At 36.1% G+C, this 22,276-nt stretch overlaps 1 protein-coding gene across 1 annotated transcript in view; it reads left to right on the top strand.

Moving 5' to 3' along the window:
• Positions 1-20,834, top strand: part of LOC120583474 (collagen alpha-1(I) chain-like) — a 402,565-nt gene extending 381,731 nt beyond the window's left edge. Inside the window, exon 5 of the mRNA XM_039838938.1 lies at positions 20,718-20,834. Within this exon, the coding sequence (XP_039694872.1) occupies positions 20,718-20,731 (14 nt within the window). The 3' untranslated portion in view covers positions 20,732-20,834. The remainder of the gene's footprint in view (positions 1-20,717) is intronic.
• The last annotated feature ends 1,442 nt before the right edge of the window (positions 20,835-22,276 follow it).

The following is a 22,276-nucleotide window of genomic DNA, read 5'->3' as shown; positions in this document are numbered from 1 at the left end:
TTCAGAAGTTAAGTATTTGCTATATTGCTTATTACAAATTGCTGAGAGTTAAAATCTCACTCGATCTGATAATTCATAAATTTTGAAAAGTCACTCTGAAAAGTAAAAGATAACCACAAGTAGAATTTAAAACAAAATATACACCCTCCAAGACATTGAAGAAAAGAAAGAAAAAAAAAAGTAATGGAAAGAAAATGTGTATATCAAAGGACAAAACAAAAGAAACATAAATAAATTGTAGGTGACAGAACTGAGCCAAAAACTTGTTATAACAACAGTTGTAAAGAAAATAAAACCTCCTACTCAAACAACAAATAAACAAATAAGAAACTCTAACTGTGATGAGGTCAAACAAAATCCTAGATTGTGCAACTTCCGAGAGACATGCCTTAGATAGAGTGACACTAAATAGCCTAGATAACATAGGAAAATTTTATTAGACAAATACAAATCAAATTGGAGGCAAAATCTTTAAGTGGTACAAAATTAGTCGTTTCCTATAAGTAAAAAGAAATTTTATAATATAATCAAATTTATACTGAAACTCTTTGTGATAAATGAAACTGAAAGAACTATGTAAATTCCAAACTGTTTAAACTTTAAAGATGATGTCAGCATAAATTCAGAAGTTGTAGGAAATAAATTGATTTCTGTCATATAGGCTAATATGTAAAATAATACAGAAGTCGGAATATTAATTTTCTGTAATATAGATTATATCCATAACATGTAAGAATATATATGTGTGTTAACAAAATGCATTTTTAAACTTTTTTAACAGTAGGCTAAAAGGAAATACTTGTATTCAATAACCTCTAGTTCCCTTAGAGATTTTTTTTTCCTGCTGTATTCCAAAACTGATGCATCAGTTGGTAAGTTACTCCCTGGATGCACATGAGTATTTTTCTTTTTCTTTCTTTTCTTTATTGAACCTGCATCATGTCTTCCAGGCCACTAGAGTAACATCTGAAAAATTATCGCTTCAGTGGCTCCTCACAGAATGGACTTTTGAGTTTTACATCCTGTATTATATTCTGGGCAACTGCCAGAAAATTACAAGACACTTTCCTTGTAGTAGTTTATCTTGTTAGGCATCCAGTCTTGGCCGAAAATCCAAAGAGAAAATGAGAAAAAGGTCAAATCTCTTAACATTGAGGAATTTAAAAAACGGCAGGTAAAAGTTAATTCCCAAAGGTCTCCTAAGAGCAAACATGACGATTATGTCTTGATATACGGGTTATTGATGAAATAAGCTTGTCTGAAGTTGAGCTTAATTTTTAATTAGCCAACCAGGTTTTGTTTTCCTAAACTGTCTATTAAATCAGATGCATTAGAAAAACTATTGGAAATCCTGACAAAAATCGCTTTATAGAAATGAACATTTTTATTATCTGCAAAACTTCCCTCACCACTTACTTCTTGGGGAGAATTTCTTATTTCTTACCTCTGTAATATTAGGATGAAGATATACTAGTGCAGAGGATCCAAGTGTGCCAATTGTGATCCACTGCAATAATGTACTCTCCTATAAGAAAATCCAATAAAAAAATATAAATCAAAAGTTTATATAGTTAAATTATGTGTAACTATGGCATTGAAAATATGTCATAAAGTTAATTTTCTCTTTTGATTTTTCCCCTCTATTTGTGTCTAATTGTAAGATATTGAAAATACATTTTAAGACTCCATCCATGAAGAAATCATTGATAAGCTAAACTTCATTAGAAATAAGAACTTCTATTCTCAAAAAGACAATGTCAAGGGAATGAGAAAACAAGCCACAGACTGGTAGAAAATGTTTGTGAAAACACATCTGATAAAATACTGTTATCCAAAATATACAAAGACCTATTGAACTCAACAATAAGAAAACAACTTGATTTAACATTGGGCCAAAGACCTTAATAGACACCTCACCAAAGATAAACAGAGAACACATAAACACGTGAAAATATATCCTACATCATATGTCATCAGAGAAATGCACATTAAAACAATAGCCCTATTGGAACGGCCAAAAGCCAGAACATTGACAATACCAAATGCTGGTGAGGATGTGGTGCCACAGGAAGTCTCAGTCGTTGCAGATGGGAGGGCAAAATTCTATAGCCACTTTGGAAGACAGTTTGCCAGTTTTTATAAAACTAAACACGTCCTTGCTATACAATATGACAATTATGTCCCTTAGTATTTACCCGAAAGAACTAAAAATTCGTGTCTGCACAGAAACCTGCGAACACATGTTGATAGCAGCTTTATTCATAATTGCCAACACTTAGAAGCAACCAAGATGTCTTTCAGTAGGTGAATGGGTAAATAAACTGTGGCATCCAGACAGTGGAATATTATTCAGTGCTAAAAAGAAATGAGCTATCAACCATAAAAAGACATAGAGGAACCTTAAATACATATTAACACGTGCGAGAAGCCAACCTGAAAAGGCTACATATGATATGATTCCACCTATATGACATTTTGGAAAAGGCAAAACTATAGAGATAGTAAAACTATCAGAGATTGTCAGGGGCTGGGAGTTGGGAGAGGGAAGAATGGGCGGAGCACAGAGGATTTTTAGGACAGTGAAAATACCCTGTATGATACTATAATGATGGACATATGTCATCGTACCTTTTGTACAGCACCAAGGATGAGCTCTAAAGAGAATTATGGACTTCAGTGTGTCAACGTAGGTTCATCAATTGCAATTAATGTCACACTGTGGTGTGGGATGTTGGTGACGGAAGGTGTAGGGGCAGAGGGTATATGGGAAATCTCTGTACCTTCCTCTTAATTTGGCTAAATTAAAACTGCGCTAATAAAAAGTCTTTATAGAAAAATACATTTCAATATGACTTTACCAAATCATAGTATAATTTATAACTGTTGTGTAAAATGGGATATACTTTTAAAGTATATGTTCTATGTAGTTAACATATATGTAGAGTTTTTTTAATCATCATAAAGGGCTGTGCATGAGAGAAAAACTAAAGCGTTTTATAAAGATAAGTCATTACTGCCCAGGACAGAAACGTGTAAATGTGAAAACTGGGAAAGGAAATTTAATTGAAATCAATTAAGAATTCACTGTTTCATTTGATACTTCTCATGACATCAAGTCTTCAAGCCGTTTTACTATCATATTTCTAACTTGGCCTCCAGGCTTACTTTCTTGTGATTTCTGTGTCCTGACCCCAGGCAGAACTTAGCTCCTAGGTCAGCAGCACAGGTGTAGGGGGCAGCCTTAAAAAGCTGGTGCAAACCAGAGAGAACGGGAAAGGATATCGGAGGCCAGTATTCTACCAATTTGGAAGACAAAAGGGCCCAGGAAAGCAGGATTCAATAGAAGTCAATAGTTATTATAATACGTAACAAGTACTGAGTAGTACATTGGACACACATCCCTCTAAGGGGTTTGATGCGCTAATTCATGTAATCCCCAGAACTGCCATATGAAGTAGGGGCTCTGAAATTGAATTCCTCCCTTACATCACACACTAAAGTCCATCGGTGATTGAGATCTAAAAACGAAAATAAAACTGTAAAACTTTTCAAAGTCAATATCAGAGAATAGGTTAATAACATTTTTACACAAAACACAAAAAGTGCAAAAAAGAATGGTAAATTCAATTGCACCGAAATTAAAAAATTAATATTCATAAAATGTTACCGTAAAGAGTACAAAGACACTAGACAAAAGCTCAGATAAGTTATCTGTAACCCTTAAATTGACAAAAGATTTGTACACAAAATGTATAAAGAATTATCATATTCGATAATCACATGACAAACAACAAAATTGTCCCAGAATTTAAAGAAATTCTTGACAAAAGAGTAAATCCAAACAACCAAAGAAAGTATAAAAGAAAAGAAAATTAAACACCTCATCAGGAAAGTCCAAATTAAACACATAATGAAATACCCTTTAATATCCTCCAGCTTGGCAAAAAAATGTCTGGCCATATCATGTATGGTGAAAAAATAGAACGAGGCATACTCTCATTTCTTGCTGGTGAGAATATAAATTGCTTCATGTACTTTGGGTAAATAGCTTTGTATTAGTTCGTATAGTTGCATATATGTCAATGTCCTACTATCCAGATACTGCACGCCTACGTATATGCCCTAGAGAACTGCAGAGCACACAGAAAGACGTGTTAAATCGTGGTAATAACAATACCAACAACAACAAAACCACAAATAATACTCTTACAGGGCTTCTACAGGCAGAATCTAACTTTAAGTGCATCATAAAAGTCATTTAGTCTTCCAAATGATCTGAAATAGGAAGTAATATATTTCCCATTATTAATAAGCACACATGCATAATTGGCAAACTGCAAAAATAAATAATAAATGAGAAAATGTAACACAAGTCAAGATAATGGTATATCTCTAATGGTCATTGGAATGGTAGAGTAAATGCGGCTTTTAACATACTGCAATATTCCATTTTTTAAAAATTTTAGACAGTAGCTACATATATTCACTATTTTATGGTTTAAAATATATGTAACAAAAATTTATTTTTTGAACATGATAGATGGAGAGAATATAAATGTTGGTAGCTATATATATAAGTATGTTGGTAGCTATATATATGATAAGATATATATATATATGAGTGTGTGTGTATGTGTATGTAGCTACCAACATTACCAATATACATAATTGCTTTTCTTTCTATATTTTATTTGAATATGATCCAGTGTCATCACGGGACTATGAAAGATCCAAACTCTTATTTGGGCTGCAAATAAATGGAACAAATAAATTTACTTCTTTCTATATTCCAGGTTTCAGGAATAAATGGAGACATCTTTGGCTGAGAAGCAGGCATAGATCATATGGATCACATGCTGAGAAGGCATGTACCATTTGTACATGGGAAGAGGGAAGAGCAGACAGCTTAGCTTAAAGAATATTAGGCATCAGGAATGTTCCATGCAGAAGATTGCAGTTACTCCTGGACCTGGAGAATAATGAGGGAATCTCGTTAGGATTTACAATAGTTTTCCTAATGCACTTGATTTAATAGACAGTTTAGGTCAACAGAACCTGATTGGCTAATTAAAAATTAAAGTCAACTTTAGACAAACTTATTTCATCAATAAGCTGTGTATCAAGACAGAACCGCTGTGTTTGCTCTCTTAGGAGACCTTTGAGAATTAACTTTCACCTGCTGTTTTATAAATTCCTCAATATTAAGCGAGGTGATTTTTTTCTCATCTTCTCTTTGGATTTTCAAGTGGTAAAAGAGAGAGAAGGACACTCACCCTGTTAACAAAATTCAAGAAAGTCAAACAAGCAAACGACCTGAAAAGCTCAGGTATGACTTCTATATAAGCCCTTTAGTTGATTGCCATGGAAGAATTCAGCTTCAATCAGAAATAAACTACCTCTGATGATGGACTGACTTTTTATTTGATGAACAGCCTTCAAATCATAGTTACTTCTTGATTATGTCAGACATAATCAAGTGTTGCTAAATCTATTTGCAAGTACCTGACGCTCTGGTATATTGTGTGTAGTGTTCATAAAAAGAGATTTTTACTTCCTTCTATAATTTAAAAATAAAATCTGTTTGATCTTGACTGTTACCGAGTTATTTAAGAGGCCTGCTTGCCTACTTGTTAAGTTGTAACCTCCTGAGGAGTCCTTATAAAGTCATTAATTATACCATAAAAAGCTGTATTCAATTTTCATCACATCAGCAGATAGTTCTTCTCCATCATTTTGCTGGTAATAATCCCTAAACAACAAGCTGTTATCCAGTTACCTGGACTTCTGGGAGAAACTAAACATAAGAACATATCTATTATATTAAACAACATAAGTGACATCAGCTGCTGGAACAAACACCACTCAGATCAGTGGCTTTTCTAGACTCTGTCACAGGCAGATGCAGGCCTGTGCCTCTCCCCCAGTGATGGAGATTCGGTGACCTTTCATTCTGTGGCATTGCCATCTTGAAGTCCTTCACTTCCAGTTATGAGTTACGAGAGAGAGAGAGAGAGAGAGAGAGAAAGCGAGCGCGTGCACAAGGATTATACATGCTATTATCTCTCCACATTTATTGGTCCAAAACCAAGTCATTTTACTCACACAAATTAATCGTATTCAAAAGGCGACGAGGTCATGGGGTCCTCCAATTTGTAGCCAAGTCAGAAAGCAGTTGTGGGTAACTTGGGGATCTACTACTTGTCGTTGGCATTCAAAGTGAGGGGAGGGCAGTCCTGTGGACTTGAGTGTTAACCTGCGAGATCTCACGTATCTCTGGCTAGATAGTGTCAGAGTTGAGTTGGCTTGAATTGTAGGACATGATGTACGTTGTTTACATTTTCTGAAGCACTCTCCTAATTTTTGATAATCTTTATCAAACATCAGAACCGCTTCACCTAGTTCAGAAACTACAATGAATTTTATTATTTAATGGCAAATTACTGCTGCGGTTCCCACTTTTCTCTTCAAACGGTCTCTAAAAAGCAGAGGAAAACAGACATTGAATGGAAGAGGCGGGATGAGGGAGCACTTCCTGGCAAGCTCTCTGTGTGGCTTGATTTTGCTCTTGTGTGGTACCAGAGCAAAGGAAATTTGGAAGACCAAAGGAAATCACTACTAATGAGTGAATCAAGGTGAGAGAAGTCAACCATAGGTTCCTCTAAAGCACTTTTACGCAAACATAATTTTATAAAAGAAGTTATTTTCTGCGTGTCAGTCGAAACTTTCCTGCTACATGGCCGTCATTATCCCAGACGAAAATTGCCATGCTTGTAAGACTTGCCTTGAAGAGAAAGAAAGAAATCAACGCACATTAAAAAAGAAAATATGAATATATCATGGTCTTTGAATGTGGGTTTGATTGAGAATTAAAATCCTCCCTACACTAAACTTTTAGACACTGAAAAGGGGGAGGATGATTAAAAAGAACAGTTATAGAGAAGAGAGAGAGAGAGGATTGGTATGTTGGCTATTGCTAAATTACTTGGTCCTTAAATAAAGATGGTCTGAAAAAGAGATAGGTACTCTGTATTTGAAACTGATACTATTAATTAAGTTTAATTTAACATTTTTTAATATTTTTACTTTCTAAGAAAATTAGAGTGATCTTGCTTCATAATGTCCCCAAATATGTGTACAGCGAAACTGTCATTTTTCTAAGAGATGTAGTATTGGCAAAATTATGTTTAAAAAATAGAGATAATAGCAATTGCTTTATTAAACTGCACAGAAAAAAAGTAAATGCATATATTGAAAAAGATAGATAATTTATAGGAAGAGTTTCTTAAAGCGTATCGTAATAGATCACATTTTCAAGCACGTGGAAACACACACACTTTTAATGTGCCCTTTGTATCAGTCGATGTAGACTAACGCTGCATAGTAGATATTAGTGTTCTCATTTTACAGATGAGGAAACAACGGCCAAGAATGGTTAAGTAACGTGTCCCAAGTCACACAGTACAAGTAAACAAGCCAAGCATTAAAACCTTTGGTTGTCCCTCTCCACAGAGCCAGCTCTCTTCCCTGCACGGTGCCACTCAGGTACCTCCCACACCGATGTATATCACACCCCTCCTCGCTCCCCCGCTTCCTGTTAGCCACAGCCCTTCTTTCTGCACTTGGAGACATTATAGGATTACGACTCCCACTTCATCTACGTAGCCTCCCATGAGAGGGAACTTTTGCGTCTTCTTGAAAATCTGTGCCTAGTATATAGCATCTCCATAAATATTTCAATGATGGTTCTTAAAAGAACCGAGGCCCACGGTGTGATGGATAGACTCTCGGCCTCCTACCAGACGGCCTTGGGCCTCTGTCCCTGCCTGTCACGCATTGGTTCGATGACATGATATATGTTGTTTACATTTCCTGAAGCACTTTCCTAATTTTTGAGAACAGAATAACAGTAAATACCTTATTAAATTTAGGAAGCTTAAATCACAATATACGTAAAATACCATACACATACATGCACCATAAGCGTGACTTGAGTGCTATGGCCTACAAGAGGCAGAAAAAGAATGAAAGCATGCAGAACCATTTAGGTTCCATGAAAATATCTATGAGAATTATTCGAGCTAGACCTAAATAATATTTTATTAATATAAAAATCAATGCAATTATAATAAAGAGATGAAGGAAGCAATTTAGGTGCAATGTGTGTGTATAAATGTGTGTGTGTGCATGTGCACGCATGTGTGTGTGTGTGTGTGTGTGTGTGTGTGTGTGTGTGGTGTGTGGTGTCAGAAAGGTATAGAATTTCTCCAACTCATACAGAAAAAAAGAATTAGGGAAAAAAATAAGGTGGTTTATGGTAGAAGCAATTATGGAATTATAGTGTATTTTACATACTTTATAAACATATAGCTATAATTTATGGTCTTCTGTTTACAAGTGCTTATTAGATAGCTCAATTTGTCCATCAATGTTAGAAGTCAAATCACTCTGGACATAAACTGCTCTCAGGTTCAACATTTCAGCTTCAGTTTTGGGGCAGATGACTGTATTCACCTTTCTAGAGATGATAAAATGATTTCCTGGATAGGTCCTTAATCCTGGAAAGATGAATAATTAAATATAAAGAAGATAAAAATAAACAAATACGATGAATTTTATTATTTAATGGCAAAATTAGGAATATAATTTTTAATCATTGGAACAACGTGCATACATTTGGCATTGAAAAGCCTGTAATGTTTAATAAAATTATCATCCTAGAGATTCTGAAAGGTTGGTCTTGGGATTTTATTTTTAAAATATCTGGTTGGGTAACTCATCCCAACTTGCTACAGTAAGCTAAACGGTATCACAGCATCTCAACTACGTTTTAAAGAATACTGACGTGGTTAGAAGAACTCCTGGCTCGCTGTGCTTAAATTGTTTTATTTATTAGATGTACAAGATCTGTTTAAGTTTTGGAAAGTTTTGCTTTCTGTGTCAATATTTAAATATTCGAAAGCAAAATCGAATAAAAATATTACATCTGAAAATGCAATGTAAAGTATCTGGAAGAATATCATTACTAAGTTTGAAATGAAATGAGTAGAATGAGATTTTGAGTTGAATTTAAAGCTAAGCTGAAGCATTTTTTATGATGTGTCGCTTTAATCAAACAATAGTAATTTATCTCTCAAATAACTGCAGATCGTCTTTTCTGTACATAAAGTTTTTCAGAGAAAAATCACACTGCTGAAAACCCCACTGGATAAATATTAGTTTCTTTTCATTTCTTTCCTATCACACTATCGAGATTTGACTGTTTTATATTAAAATTGTTTCATGCTATTCCGTAACTGAATAGATAAATGGTCAGTATCTACAAAAATCCATGAACAGTAAAAATAATATAAAATTTCAAAGTTAGTTCCCAGTGGGATGCAGGCTGTGTCTAACATGATTATGTTTAGGGCCCCCAATACCTGATTTAATTAAATTAATTCATATAAAATGACATTAAAATGATTTTCTGACCGGCAATGTGAAGTGGAAGTTCTGAACTTAGCTGATTTTGCCTTCTATTCGGGCAGCATGCAAGAGAGACTGGGGCTTTGATCTTTCTGGCACGTGAGGGAGAAAGGAGCTGGGAAGTTTTCTGTGTGAGGAGGTAGAAGGCTGGAGGCCAGCTAAAGAATCCAATATTACATTTTACGATTACCTGCACCATGCCATAATTCCCCCTGAAATATGCCCCCAAAGTTATGAAAAGATTATATCACATCCTGATCTTTTATTAATGGTACATCAGAGAATTGAGAGAAGATTATGTCCAAGTTTAGGACAAATGAAGCAGGAAATATCAGGCTGAGGATGTGCAGATAAGATTAGCAACTTGTATCAAGAGAAAGCAGGAGAAGTGACAAATCAAAACCAAAAATTGATAAAAAAATCCCAGTGGAATCCTATGAGAACCCTGAGAAAATGATCAGAAATTCTGGGAGGTCACGGGGATCGTAGGTCTTCTATGGCATCAATAGTCAAATTACATATTTGTGATTAAAAAAAAAAAAGAGTAACCCCAGAAAGTTGGATATCATAAGAACGTTTCATTATAGGAACATCCTCATACAAGCCCAAACAAGTAGCTTCACAAGCGGAATGTTTAAATCCTAGGAACATATATCTTGATGATAGTTCTGGCGTCTTAAACACAAAGCCAGAGTTAAGAATCAGAGCACTGAGCTCAATTCCTCTGTCTTTCCAGTTATGTGACATGCAACAAATCTCTGAGCCTCTATCTCTTTTACTATGAACACAGATAATAATAGCTTCAAACATACCAGCTGCTGTTCTCAGGGGCTTGCATGTTGATCAAAACCAACCTTTACAGTAACCTTGTGGCTCTATTATTAGAAACCTTTTGCATCTTGAGGAAACAGAGGTACAGAGATACCAAGTAACTGGCCCATAGCCACGCACTGGAGAGGCAGGACGTGAACTTGGGAAGTCTGGCTTCAGCCAGATGGGGATGAGCCCCTGCTTTTCTTGCTGGGAAGGTTTATTTATTCTCTTCCCCAACGACCCTTCACTCAGTCCCTGAGACGCTCTTGGCAAAACGTTTTAGGATGGTTCGCACAGCCCCATCTCTAATCTCAGAGGGCCCGCCATGCCGGAAGAGAGAGAGAGCCCCTAACAGAGACTTCATACACAGATGACAGATTTTATCGGGGACATATTTCATAATTTATAGATTCTGGTGTAAAGGAAAACAAGTATTACTAACATATTTTTAAATATTTGGATAATTTTAAAGTGTTCCTCATTATTTTACATAGATGACAAATAAACTTTCTATTTATTCCAAAAAAATATGTAAAGCATCTTTTATCACAATAAGTAATTTGAAACTAAAAGCTATTTGAACATGTGGGAGAACAGAGTCTTTGGAAAGTTACTTCTTACAGCTCGATTTACTGGCGTATGTTCTGCCTATTTCCTCACGTATTTCAAGATAGTTCAAAAATTATCTATTATTGACCAAATTTTATAACTGGCTTCAATAGAGTTCTAAAAATTTGTATTTATAATTCAACATAAATGCGGGTTTGTCTTTATCCACAACTGGTTTCAACATTTTGAGTGAATTGGTTGATTTGTATTTCTATGGAAATGACCAGTGTGTTGGGTGGCAGACGAGGATGCTCCCAGCGCACCATGGTGGTTTCCATGGCAACAACTCACTGTGTGCTGGTCACTTGCTGTATTCTGACTTCTCCCCACAGAGCTGGCGTTACCCCCAAGAATCCGAGAGGGGAGCTGGCCCGCAGCCCACACTTAGTGTCCCCAAGAGTCAATACTCTAACCCATTCCCCCTTGCCAAGAGTGCTCTAAGGGAGGGGTTTCCAGCACCCCCTGGGACTGGACAGGAAATGGCCTGCATCTGGTCATAAGTATTAAGGAGCCAATTTTTGACACACTCCTCCAACCTAGTCCTTCTCACTAATAAAGCTTCCATTTCAGTCTCTAGCTGCCTCTTCCTCTATGTTCCCACACCACCACCCCTCCCCTGTGCTCTCAGTAGAATCAGGACTTAAGCAGGGCAGTAGACATGCAATGTATTTTCCTCCTCAAATAAACTTGCCTCCGTGTAGATTAAACCTCAGAATTTTCACTATAAACGCATGTCCATATGTACGTATGTCAGATATATGCACGTGTATAAAATACAGAATTGTGATGTGGAATTTACTAAGCTACAAATTGTCCTACCTACCAGAACGAAATGATGGAAGAGTCCCTTATTCTCAAGAATCTAATATTTCATCAGCAATGACAATAATTATGCAATGGTCTTAGATACAAGATGAAATGTATGATGATAGGCAGGATGATTCCCACCTAAGATGTCCACGTACCAGCTTCAGCACCTGAAACTATGTTAAGCTACCTGGCAAAGAAGAACTAAGATTTCAGATAGAACGAATGTTGCTAATTAGCTGATTTTGAGATAGAGGGATTATTCTGCCTTGTCTGGGTGGGCCCAATGTAATCAAAAGAATCCTTAAAAGTAGAAGAGGCTGACAGATGAGGGGGAATTAGAGATGGCAGTGTGAGAAGGACAGAGTCCAACTCTGAGGATGAAGAAATGTGGATATGAGCCAGAGAATATGGGTGGCCTCCAAATGCTTGAAAATGCAAGGAAACAAATTTTTCCCCTAAAGACTCCAAGAAGAGACATAGACCTACACCACCTTGATTTTAGCCCAGTGAGACCGATGTCAGTCTTCTGACTTCTATAATTAAAAGAGAATACATTTTATTTTAAGCCACCAAGGTTATGGTAATTTGTTACAACAGTAAACACACACACACACACACACACACACACACACACACACACACACGAGTCAAATCTCATGAAAGCACAGAAGAGGCAGTACAGTCCTGCTTGGATGCTTAATGAATATTGCCTAGAATTAAAAGTCATTCATGAGCAGAAATTTTCTATCATTTTAAGTATAATTTTATTAAGATTTCCGCAATGATAAGCCTCATCGCCCATAATATATTAGAAGATGTAAATGCAAGTGGCAACAAGTTATAGATGGACAATCTGTATAACTCATAAATTCTCTGAGTTTCTGCATGAAATGATTTTATGTCCGAACTACATGAAACTAAAAGCAATTTGGGCACATCTTTTAAAAAATGTTTAAATAAACATCATGATTTACAAACTCTGCCAACAACTGTCAAAAGAAGCGAGAAACATGAACACTTTTTAATACCAGATGTGAAGCAATTTCTTCTAGCGTGAAGTCAAAATACATTAGTGACTCAGCGCTGTGACAGCTAGCGCCCTGGAGATTATCTCTTTAAAGAGCAGAGACAGACTGAGGAAATTAATGATGTTTGTGTGAGATTCAACCTCGAATGTCTGTATATAAAATACTGGAATAATATTTCCTAGCAGATAGTCACATTTTCCAATTTGATAATGTAATATAGTAAGAAATGCTAATTTTCCTTTTGAATCTCCCATTCAGCATCGCCAACTGATCAGGGCACTAAATACAGTTTACCCTGGACCAAATGTTTGAATTTTTAAAATCATCTTAATACTTCCATGCCTGAAAGAAACTCACACACACACACATACACACACATACACATACACACACACACACTCACATTTTAATGAGTCTTGATTTTGCAATATCTCCAAACAACTTTAATAGAATATTTTGAATTTTATTTTTCCATTCAAGATCCATACCAGACAAACAGGAAATCCCTTTATTTTATTAAAGTATAACTTTAATTAAAGTTATAAGATTAATGGTTGGCACTCACTACTGATGAAGGATTGAAGATAAATTTTAAAGATACAAAATCTCCTGCTTTATCTTAGATTAATGTGAGTTCTTCAGTGTTACTGAATTGACTTCAAATTCTTTTCTTTCAGACCAGACAGCATACCTCTCTGAAACTGGCTTTTCTGCTATGAGTACTATGAAATCAAAGGCTGAGGCCAAAATACACATTAACCTCTATGAATGGCATTGCCATTTATCTAATCTAAATTAGATAAATCAACAAGCAAAATGCAAGTTCATCTGCCACATTAAAAACATTATTGACATACACAGAATTCATTCCAAATGTGCGTTTAGGAGTTTAGTATGGACATTGGTGCTTCACTCATAACCTGTGTTTCAGTCAAGTTGGAGAACAGCAAAAAAAGTTCAATTGTAATATTTTTATACTAATTATCCATATGCACAATTTCAATGAATAAAATATATGGTTTTTACAACCCTTGTTTCTATTATGTTTAATATGGTTATTAGAATGTAATTTTATATCTGTTGAGTCTAATAATATGAATCTAGTTTCATGTCTCATTTATAGTTCATTTTTCTGACAATTTTTTACATGTTATTTTTCATTGTATTTTACAAAAGCATATTTCGTTGACGATTGGCAATTAAAAAGCAAAGCTGTCCCTTATCACAGATGCTTTGAGAAACTGCTACAAAATGTACCCCCATATTAAAGATAAGGAAAAATAGCCAAAGGATGATGAATAGTGTTCACATAAAGATCAATTGGTATTGTAGCTAGGGGCCTAAAGAAGGTTAATAAATATCAAATTATAAAGCGGGGCTGTCTTTATCAAAGTCCTGCTATAGTGTGTTGACTCTTAGCCGTCTTATTAAAAATTTAACAACCAGGGGGAAGACCTACAAAGCGCATGGCTCTAATATTTGTAGATGGCAGCAAGGTGAGAGTAATGACTAAAGCAATAAAAACAAAATTGAGACGGAAAAAAATGGTTTTGACCATTGGATATGCTCTGTAGAAACCCAGACAAAAACGTAGAGAAACTGAAGTCTTGTACTTTTCAAAACCCAGTGATGTTATTTCAAAAAAAAGGAAACCTCTTTGGTAGTAGGCTCCTTTAAAAAAATCTGGAGATCGAATTGGAAGTGTATGTGCATTGTTGTTAGAGGTTGAGGTGTCCAAAAATTCTAACAGAGACACTTGGTTGGCAAAATAGAAGATTAATGTGAGTTTCAGGGTGACACTGGTTTTGGAAAATAAGTTTGGGAGTCTTCTTTTTTTCTTCTGTTTTTTTGGAAGAGTTTGAGAAGGATCAGTATTCATTTTTCTTTTAATGTTTGGTAGAATTCACCCAAAGCTCACCTGCTCCTGAGCTTTTCTTTGTTTGATAAGATTTTGATTACTGATTCCATCTTCTTACTCATTATTGGTCTATTCAGATTTCATATTTCTGTATGGTTCAGTCTTAGTAGGTTGTATGTTTCTAGAAATACATCTATTTTTCTCTAGATTGTGCAATCTGTAGGCATATCATTGTTCACAGCAGTCTCTTATAATGCTTTGTAATTCTGTTATCAATTTCTACTCTTTCATTTCTGCTTTTATTCATTTGAGTTCTTGTTTCCCTTGGTAAGATCAGCTAAAAGTTTTTCAGTGTCGTTTATCTTTTTAAAGAATAAACTCTTAATTTTGTCAGTCTTTTCTGTTGTTTTACTGTTTTCTATTTCATTATTTCTACAATAATTTTTATTTTTTGCTTCCTTCTGTTAAATCTGGGCTTAATTTATTCTTCTTTTTCTGGTTCCTGAAGATGTATGGTTGTTAGGTTGTTTATTTGAGATCCTCGTTTTTTCGTAATGCAGGCATTTATAGCTATAACCTTTTCTTTTAGAACTGCTTTTGGTGCTTCCCATAAATTTTTATACGTTGTGTTCCATTTTCATTCATCTCACGATCTACGTTATACCTTTGGACTTCTTATTTCATCAATCGTTATCTCAAAAGAGTGCTATTTAATTTCCATGTATTTGTGAATTTTCCAGCTTCCCTAGTTATTGACTTCTGTGGATCAGTTTGGCTGAGCTGCTGGGCAGAGCCACTGGCTGGCAGCCCTCCTCAGGGACCGCTGTAGGCAGGAGTGCGGGCTACTAAACCCTAAGCACTGGTTACTTTGCTCTCTGTCCATCTGATCCCCAGTTGTGGAGTCCCACAGGTTGTCCAGTGAGCTCCACGAGGCACAACCCAACGGGGCCTGAAGGGAAGCATCCCACTATGCCGGGGGGAGCTGAAAACACACCTTGGCTTCTCTTTTTCCACTGGAGAACCTGTAAGCTGGGAAGGTCCTCCCGATGGGGCGATGTGCCAGCCTTAAGGACGAGTAGTGCATGTAGAATATGTCCCCTCCGCACCTCTAAGTGCTGCCCTCCGCAGTCTCTGTGGTCCAGGGAGTGCTTCGGCCTCACTCCTGCATTCTGGGATGTTCATAATGGTGTCTTGTCTAGAGATTGTTGCTACCTGTTCTTCCTGTGACAGGGACAGAACTCAGGAACAACGCATCTCTTTCAAGGACTGCCTTGTGATGCACGGTAGTTAAGGCTTAGGACACAAGTCTGGGTGACAAGCTTCCTAGGCTAAGTGGCCTGCTGCTTTGCAGGGTGAAATTGCCCAACATAAGAAGGAGCTCAAGTTCATAAAGCAGAAGCTGGTGGAGGCTCTTTAGATGGAGCTAGAGCTTCAGCCAGACCCAAAAGATATGGTTCTGGTGTTGCAGCCGCCACCAAAGGCCACCATAGTCTCTCATTAACTTTTAGTATGAAACCGATTTCATTCGATTAAGGAAAAAAAAAAAATGCTTTTGCTGCTAGTTGCAACAGTACAATCTGGTTATGACAGCCTCATATTAACATCTAAAAAGTAAGTTACATATTAAAATGTCTTATAAAATATTTCAGTGACTGTAAGAGATAATATAATCACCAACAGCAAGTGACTAGGTTCATCTTTATTGAAGAATTTGGGCAAAATATTATTCAGTCAATAATCTGTGCTTAGGAAGGGGTGCATGTCTCACGGAGTCTCTACATTATTCAATTTGGATGTGACTTTTACATTACGATGGATGATTAAAAACACAACTAGGAAACAAAAGTGGCAAAGTTAATGATGAGACGTGGGATTCATCCTCTTCATTTTCCTTAAGTGTCTCAGTTCTTCACGGAATGTGAGTATTTTCAAGGACGCTTGTTTGACAGGATCTGTTCGAATAGGTCTATGTCTCCACGCTGAATGGTCCCTAAGCTGTAATAGTTATCATTAGCATATCAAAAACCTTTCGAAGTGTTAGGAAGATTTTTTTTTTCTTTTATCTGTGGATTTCTCTGGAAGAGGCTGGTAAGAAGTGTATCCTGGGATATGAGTTTTATTTCAAGGTTATTGAAGTATCACAGGAGTGCAGTCAAATGGAAACCTGATGAATGATATCCAGAGGGCACTGTTGGCAAGATAACCCTATAGTTTCAAGAAACTTGAGAAATGCTGATAAAGAAACATTTTAAATCTAGTTTGTTGTTAGTAAGAATGAAAATATATTTTGACAAAGAACCAACACTTTTGTCTGGGTTTAATTATAAGTGTGAATTCATAACCTTCCAATTCATAATGAATGCTTATCATTTTGCAGTAATAAGCTATCATGTTCCAAAGATATTTAGCCTTTAAAACACAGATTTGTTGTCTAAAATAAAATCGTATAAAATAAAATGCACCTAAGACCATTGAGGATATTCACACATTTTTGTTTAATAGTGAGCATTGGAATCACTTGCAGGGTGTTTTCATGTACTGATTTTGTCATTCACAGTGTGCCAGTGGGAAAGATCGCTATGTTACTGTTAAAAGATAAACAGGCATATTAAAAATTTTGAGCAAAAAATCGATTTGAATTGGGCAGCATCCAATTTAGCAGGTAGAAAGAAGCTCCAAGATGCAGTACAACATAAAAGACTTTTATAGGCAGAAGGGAGTGGGAGTAAGAAAGTTACACTAGGCAGAAAAATGGGCTGCAGACTTATTGCAGTTATTTCCTTTAGGAGATGGTGAGGGCTATCGGGCAGATTACCTACTAGTGCTGATCAGGTGCTTCCTGATTGGCTGATTTAAGATTCCATTTCTGGAAGAGCAGAAAGTGTAATTAATTTAAATCTCAGTTTGGTGATGTGGGGCTTAGCATAAGTGACTCCATTTGCAGTCTGTTGTTTTGCTTTTAACATTACATAGGTATTACTTTCTGCATAGCCAGTCTAAGCGATCATAAAGATTCCTTCCAACTCTAAAATTACTTCTCCTAGAATACTGCCCACGCTTTACTATTATCTAGTAAACTGAAAACTCCTAACCGGAGAAAGCAGCCTTAAAATATACTAACTGATAAATAGACACCAAAGAATATAAATGAAAAAGTGAACACACATGTTCTCATCACTGAGATTAAGAAAGTAAATGTTATTTTATCTTGGAAACCCCCATGTCTCTAAAGAAGGCGGCCTTACACACAGTGTCTAAAACTTAGCTGTAAACCCGCATGCTTACTCGATTGAAGAACAAGAAGACAGTCGTGGCTACCACTGATATTAAACAATCAGAGAAGGAGAAAAATACAGAAAAGGAAACCATAAATGAGCAGGCCTGAATTCTGCATATGAACTCTGCTCAAGTTTCTGGCAGATCCAGAAAGTAGGATGGCATGTAACAGACTCCAGGAACTCCAGATAGAGCTAGGAGAACGGGAGACATCAGCTGTCAACAAAAGGGAAGCAGAGATTGAAGTTTGAGTTAAATCAAACAAAAGTTTAAACATCCTTGTAAATTTAATCCTATTGTATTTGAAGAATTAATGGACAAAATTTCCCTCAATTTGGTGAAAGGCATGCATTTACAGATTTAAGAAGTTCATCAATCTTAAGCAGAAAAAATACAAAGAAAACAGCCCGTAGATACATCAGAACTAACTGTTGACAATCAAACTTAAAAGAAACACCTTCAAAGTAGAGATAAAAAAAAAGTACGTGGGAGCAATGATATGAATACCTACCAACTTTTCATCAAAAACAATGGAAGCCAGAAGCTACTGTATTAATAGTTCAAAAGCCTAGAATATTTTCAACCTAGATTTTTCTTTCCAGTAAAAGTACCTTTTAAAAATTAAGCAAAATGAAAATATTTTCTAGAGAGAGAGAGAATGCTTTGTGAGCAAATCTGTACTACAAGAAATTTTAAGAAAGTCCTTTAGGCTTTAGAGTAATTAATAATAATATACATATTATAAGCTAATATGACCTAATTGGCAATTTCACTTATCAGTGTTAGCATATCCATTCATCCCAAATTCAGAAAGTACATTTATCAAGATAGACATTTCAGGCATAAAAGTAAATGTAAATGGATTGAAATCATACAAATATCTTCTCCAACCACAGTGAAATTACATTGCAAATTAAATAAGAGGAGAGGAAAAGTCTAAGTATTTGAAAATTAAACGTATACTTCTAAATATCCTATGGCCAAATAATGAATAGTAATGAAAGAATCAAAAAATCTAAGAGCCCGAAAGCACTTAGCCCTAGCCACGTATGGGCCTCTTACAGTGGACCCCTCTTATGAGCAGCTGACAGAGAGCCGAGAAGTAAACAAGCTACACCTGAAGAAAATTCACCACCATCACATTCATTGTCATCACCACCCATTCTAAATAGGAAGTGAAGACAGTGGGAAAATCCTACCCTAAGAACAAAATACAGAATAGTAAATCAGGAATGACAGTGGTTGAAAACTATCATTTTGATATACTACTTCCTCTTTCCTTCACAAGATGTATTTTAAATAATAACAGCGACCCAGCTCATTTTCTAAGTTTGATGCTGAGTGATGACTTTTCTTACTTTTGACCATTGGATGGGCTAGAGATTGAGTTGGGTTGTTTTCTGGCTGTTTTATTTTTCTTGCTGTTTTTCTGGAATAATCTGGATCAATTTCCTTATTAATCTTTCACTTTATTTAGCCATAATTATCATTTCATTAATGGTCATTGAAGGAAGGGAGGAAGAAATTAAATATGTTTCTATTTCTATAATTTATAAAGAGAAAACTTCACAAAATAAGTCTAATTATCTAAGCTCTAAATGACTTCCTCCAAAATATATGTTTTAAAATAATGAAATAGATTTATTTGGAACTTAATTTGAACTGGATGTTCAATTCAAGTGCTGAATGAAAAGCTGTTCGCATTTTTTAAGCTTTTAATATTTATTGCTATTTATTATTCATGAAAATTCTGTGAACAGAAGCATTGTCTAAAAACAGCATTTTAAAAAGAGAACTTGCTATTTTTTGGCAAAACAAAATCTCATTTCAGGTTGTTTTCAAAATTTTTGAGATTGAACAGTTGTTCATTTGCTTAATAGCTTTTTAAATTCAGTTTCTAAATTTTATATTTAATCCTATGAAAATACTTTATTTATGAAGACTATATTTAATACTCTGAGAATACTCTACACTCTTAAATCTGAGAATATTGTTTTTAATTTGTTTCTTGTTATTTTAAAACAGTTATTCTAATAATGTATAGCACTGATAAGCATAAAGAAAAAAAAAGCTCTCACCTGATATTTCAATACCCAGAGATAACCAACCAGTTAACATTTGACCATATTCCTGAAGTGTACGTGTTTGTGTGTGTGTGTGTGTGTGTGTGTGTAAAATGACTGCATAGAAAATTCATGTATATATGGATATAAACATTAGATTGAATCATTTGAAATGACTGGTATTTGATCACTGCTGACCTATTAAAACAACCTTGTGGCATCATTTGGTCTAATAGGCAGCATAGTAACAAATTGCTGTCTCGTGTTTCTAGGCTGTGACATGACTTACAGAGAAAACGAGAGTTAGATAAGTTTTGTTCAGGCATGAGTTACAGAGCTGTTGGCCATGAGTTCAATGTGTTCGGTGTTGATTAATAAATATAAAATAAGGTGTCCTTAAACAGAAACATACATACAACAAGGTTACGTGTTGATCGGTTGATTAAAATGTAATGATGGGAGACATGAAGGAACCTGTGTATTATCTATAGGCCTGATGGTGCCATATTCACTAATTCAGAGTTTGTGATGAGTTTATAGAACATGACTACCACAAAAAAGAAAAAAACAGCTGTAACTGATGGAACATAATCTGCCTAATGCAGTGGATCTCAACCCTGGGGACACAATGGAACTCCCTGGATGGAGAGAATTTTTTTATTGTTTTTTTTTTAATGCAGACAGCTTGAACCACCCCAGGCCATGGAAATCTGAATCAGGGGAGGCTGATGCTTCTGCACTGCTTTGTTTTAAAATCTCCTCAGGGAATTTCAAACATTTTCCTTTTCTACTCAGATTATGGCTCATAAAAGTGGACACTGCTGGGTGGAAGGCTCTTTTTGGAATGGTCTCTTCAGATGAGGACATCGGCTGGGATGTCACTCTTCCCTCCTCCCTCCTCCTGCTTCCTGGGTTGGTGACTGAGCTCTCAGAGCCTTCTCGGCTCATGAGGCCGTCTTGACAATGGCAAGCACCTGCTAAGGGTGGAGGAATGGCAGCTAAGGATGGAAGGAGCTGCCATCCTTACTACCTTGGAGCTCCACTGACCAGTCACCGTATTATCTTCCTATTCAATTCTCGTACATAGAAGAGAAAGAAATCTTCATGCAGAGAGCCACTGTTTCCCATGATGTTAGTCAGACTTTATCCTCAGCCTTCCACTTCCTCACCGTTACCTGCCTCGAGACCATTAAAACCAGTTTCATTATGCCCTTAATACCTGTTCACTGCTGTCCTCTCCAAGAATCCCAGGACTATGGCCTTATTCCTTTCTCTCCACACTCTAAAACCAGACGACGCTGTTTGAAGCTATTTCTGACTCTCCTCCAACTCCTAAACCCTCACATCACACCCTGAGAAACCAGCCAGGGAAACCCTCTCCATCCTCAGCTCTTCTCTGAACACTGCTTTCCTTCTGTCGTGTCGGCCATGATGTGGCTCACCCTGGAAGACGTTTCTTCCTAAACTTCACTGCTTCCTCCCGAATGGTGTACAAGGTGGAGGAGGTGTCCTCTGGCTTCTTTCTCACCTTTTAGGTAGAAAGAAAAGCCCCAGTGCTGATTTGGTGGTTAGACCATGCCATTCAGTCATCACCCGCCCATGTGGTCCTCCTCCGCTCTGTCTTATTCCTAAAGATTTTATCTCCTGACTCACTGTTATCTTCTCAACACTTCTGTCATTATTGGTGAATCTAATATCCATCAAACATCCTAGTTTGCTTGCAACAATTCCAGAATTAATATACAGTCTAAGTATTATTTTTGATTCTCCTTCCATCTCATCATTGATACCAGATCACCTTATACATGGGTGTCCCTTCCAATATGCTGGGCTCTTAGTTTCTTGCTGTCCTCATCTGAAATAAACAGACGTCTTGATTCACTCATTTCCTCTGTCATGCACTAGACCATGACTCTCTGTCGTGACTCTCAAAATATTCTCCATGCAGCCCTGAGGACCTGAGACACTTTCAGAGTGTCCGCGAGGTAAAAATTATTTTCGCAATAATGCAGAGGAATTATTTCTCTCTTTAACTGTCATTTTTTCACATGTCTACAATGGAGTTTTCCAGAAGCTAAGCACATTATGTGATCCGGAAGCAGATATGAAAACCCAGCTGTCTTCCAAAAAGCCAAACATTTAAAAGATTTGTAAAAATGTAAAAGAGTAACGCTCTCCCATTGTCTTTTATCTTTTGGAAAATATAGTTATTTTTATCAGGGAATGATGCTACGATGTATCATGTTATCATGGGTTTATTGCTGTCATTTTTAAATAAACCTATCAATGACTAAGAAATCCTCAGTCCTAATTTTGGATATATTAAATATTTACATCACACACATTAAACAAAG

The sequence above is a fragment of the Pteropus medius genome, unplaced genomic scaffold (genome assembly GCF_902729225.1).
Source record: "Pteropus medius unplaced genomic scaffold, Ma_sr-lr_union100, whole genome shotgun sequence".
Taxonomy (NCBI): Eukaryota; Metazoa; Chordata; class Mammalia; order Chiroptera; family Pteropodidae; genus Pteropus; species Pteropus medius.
The sequence above is the reverse complement of the archived record's forward strand: the minus strand, read 5'-3'. Positions and strand labels throughout refer to the sequence as shown.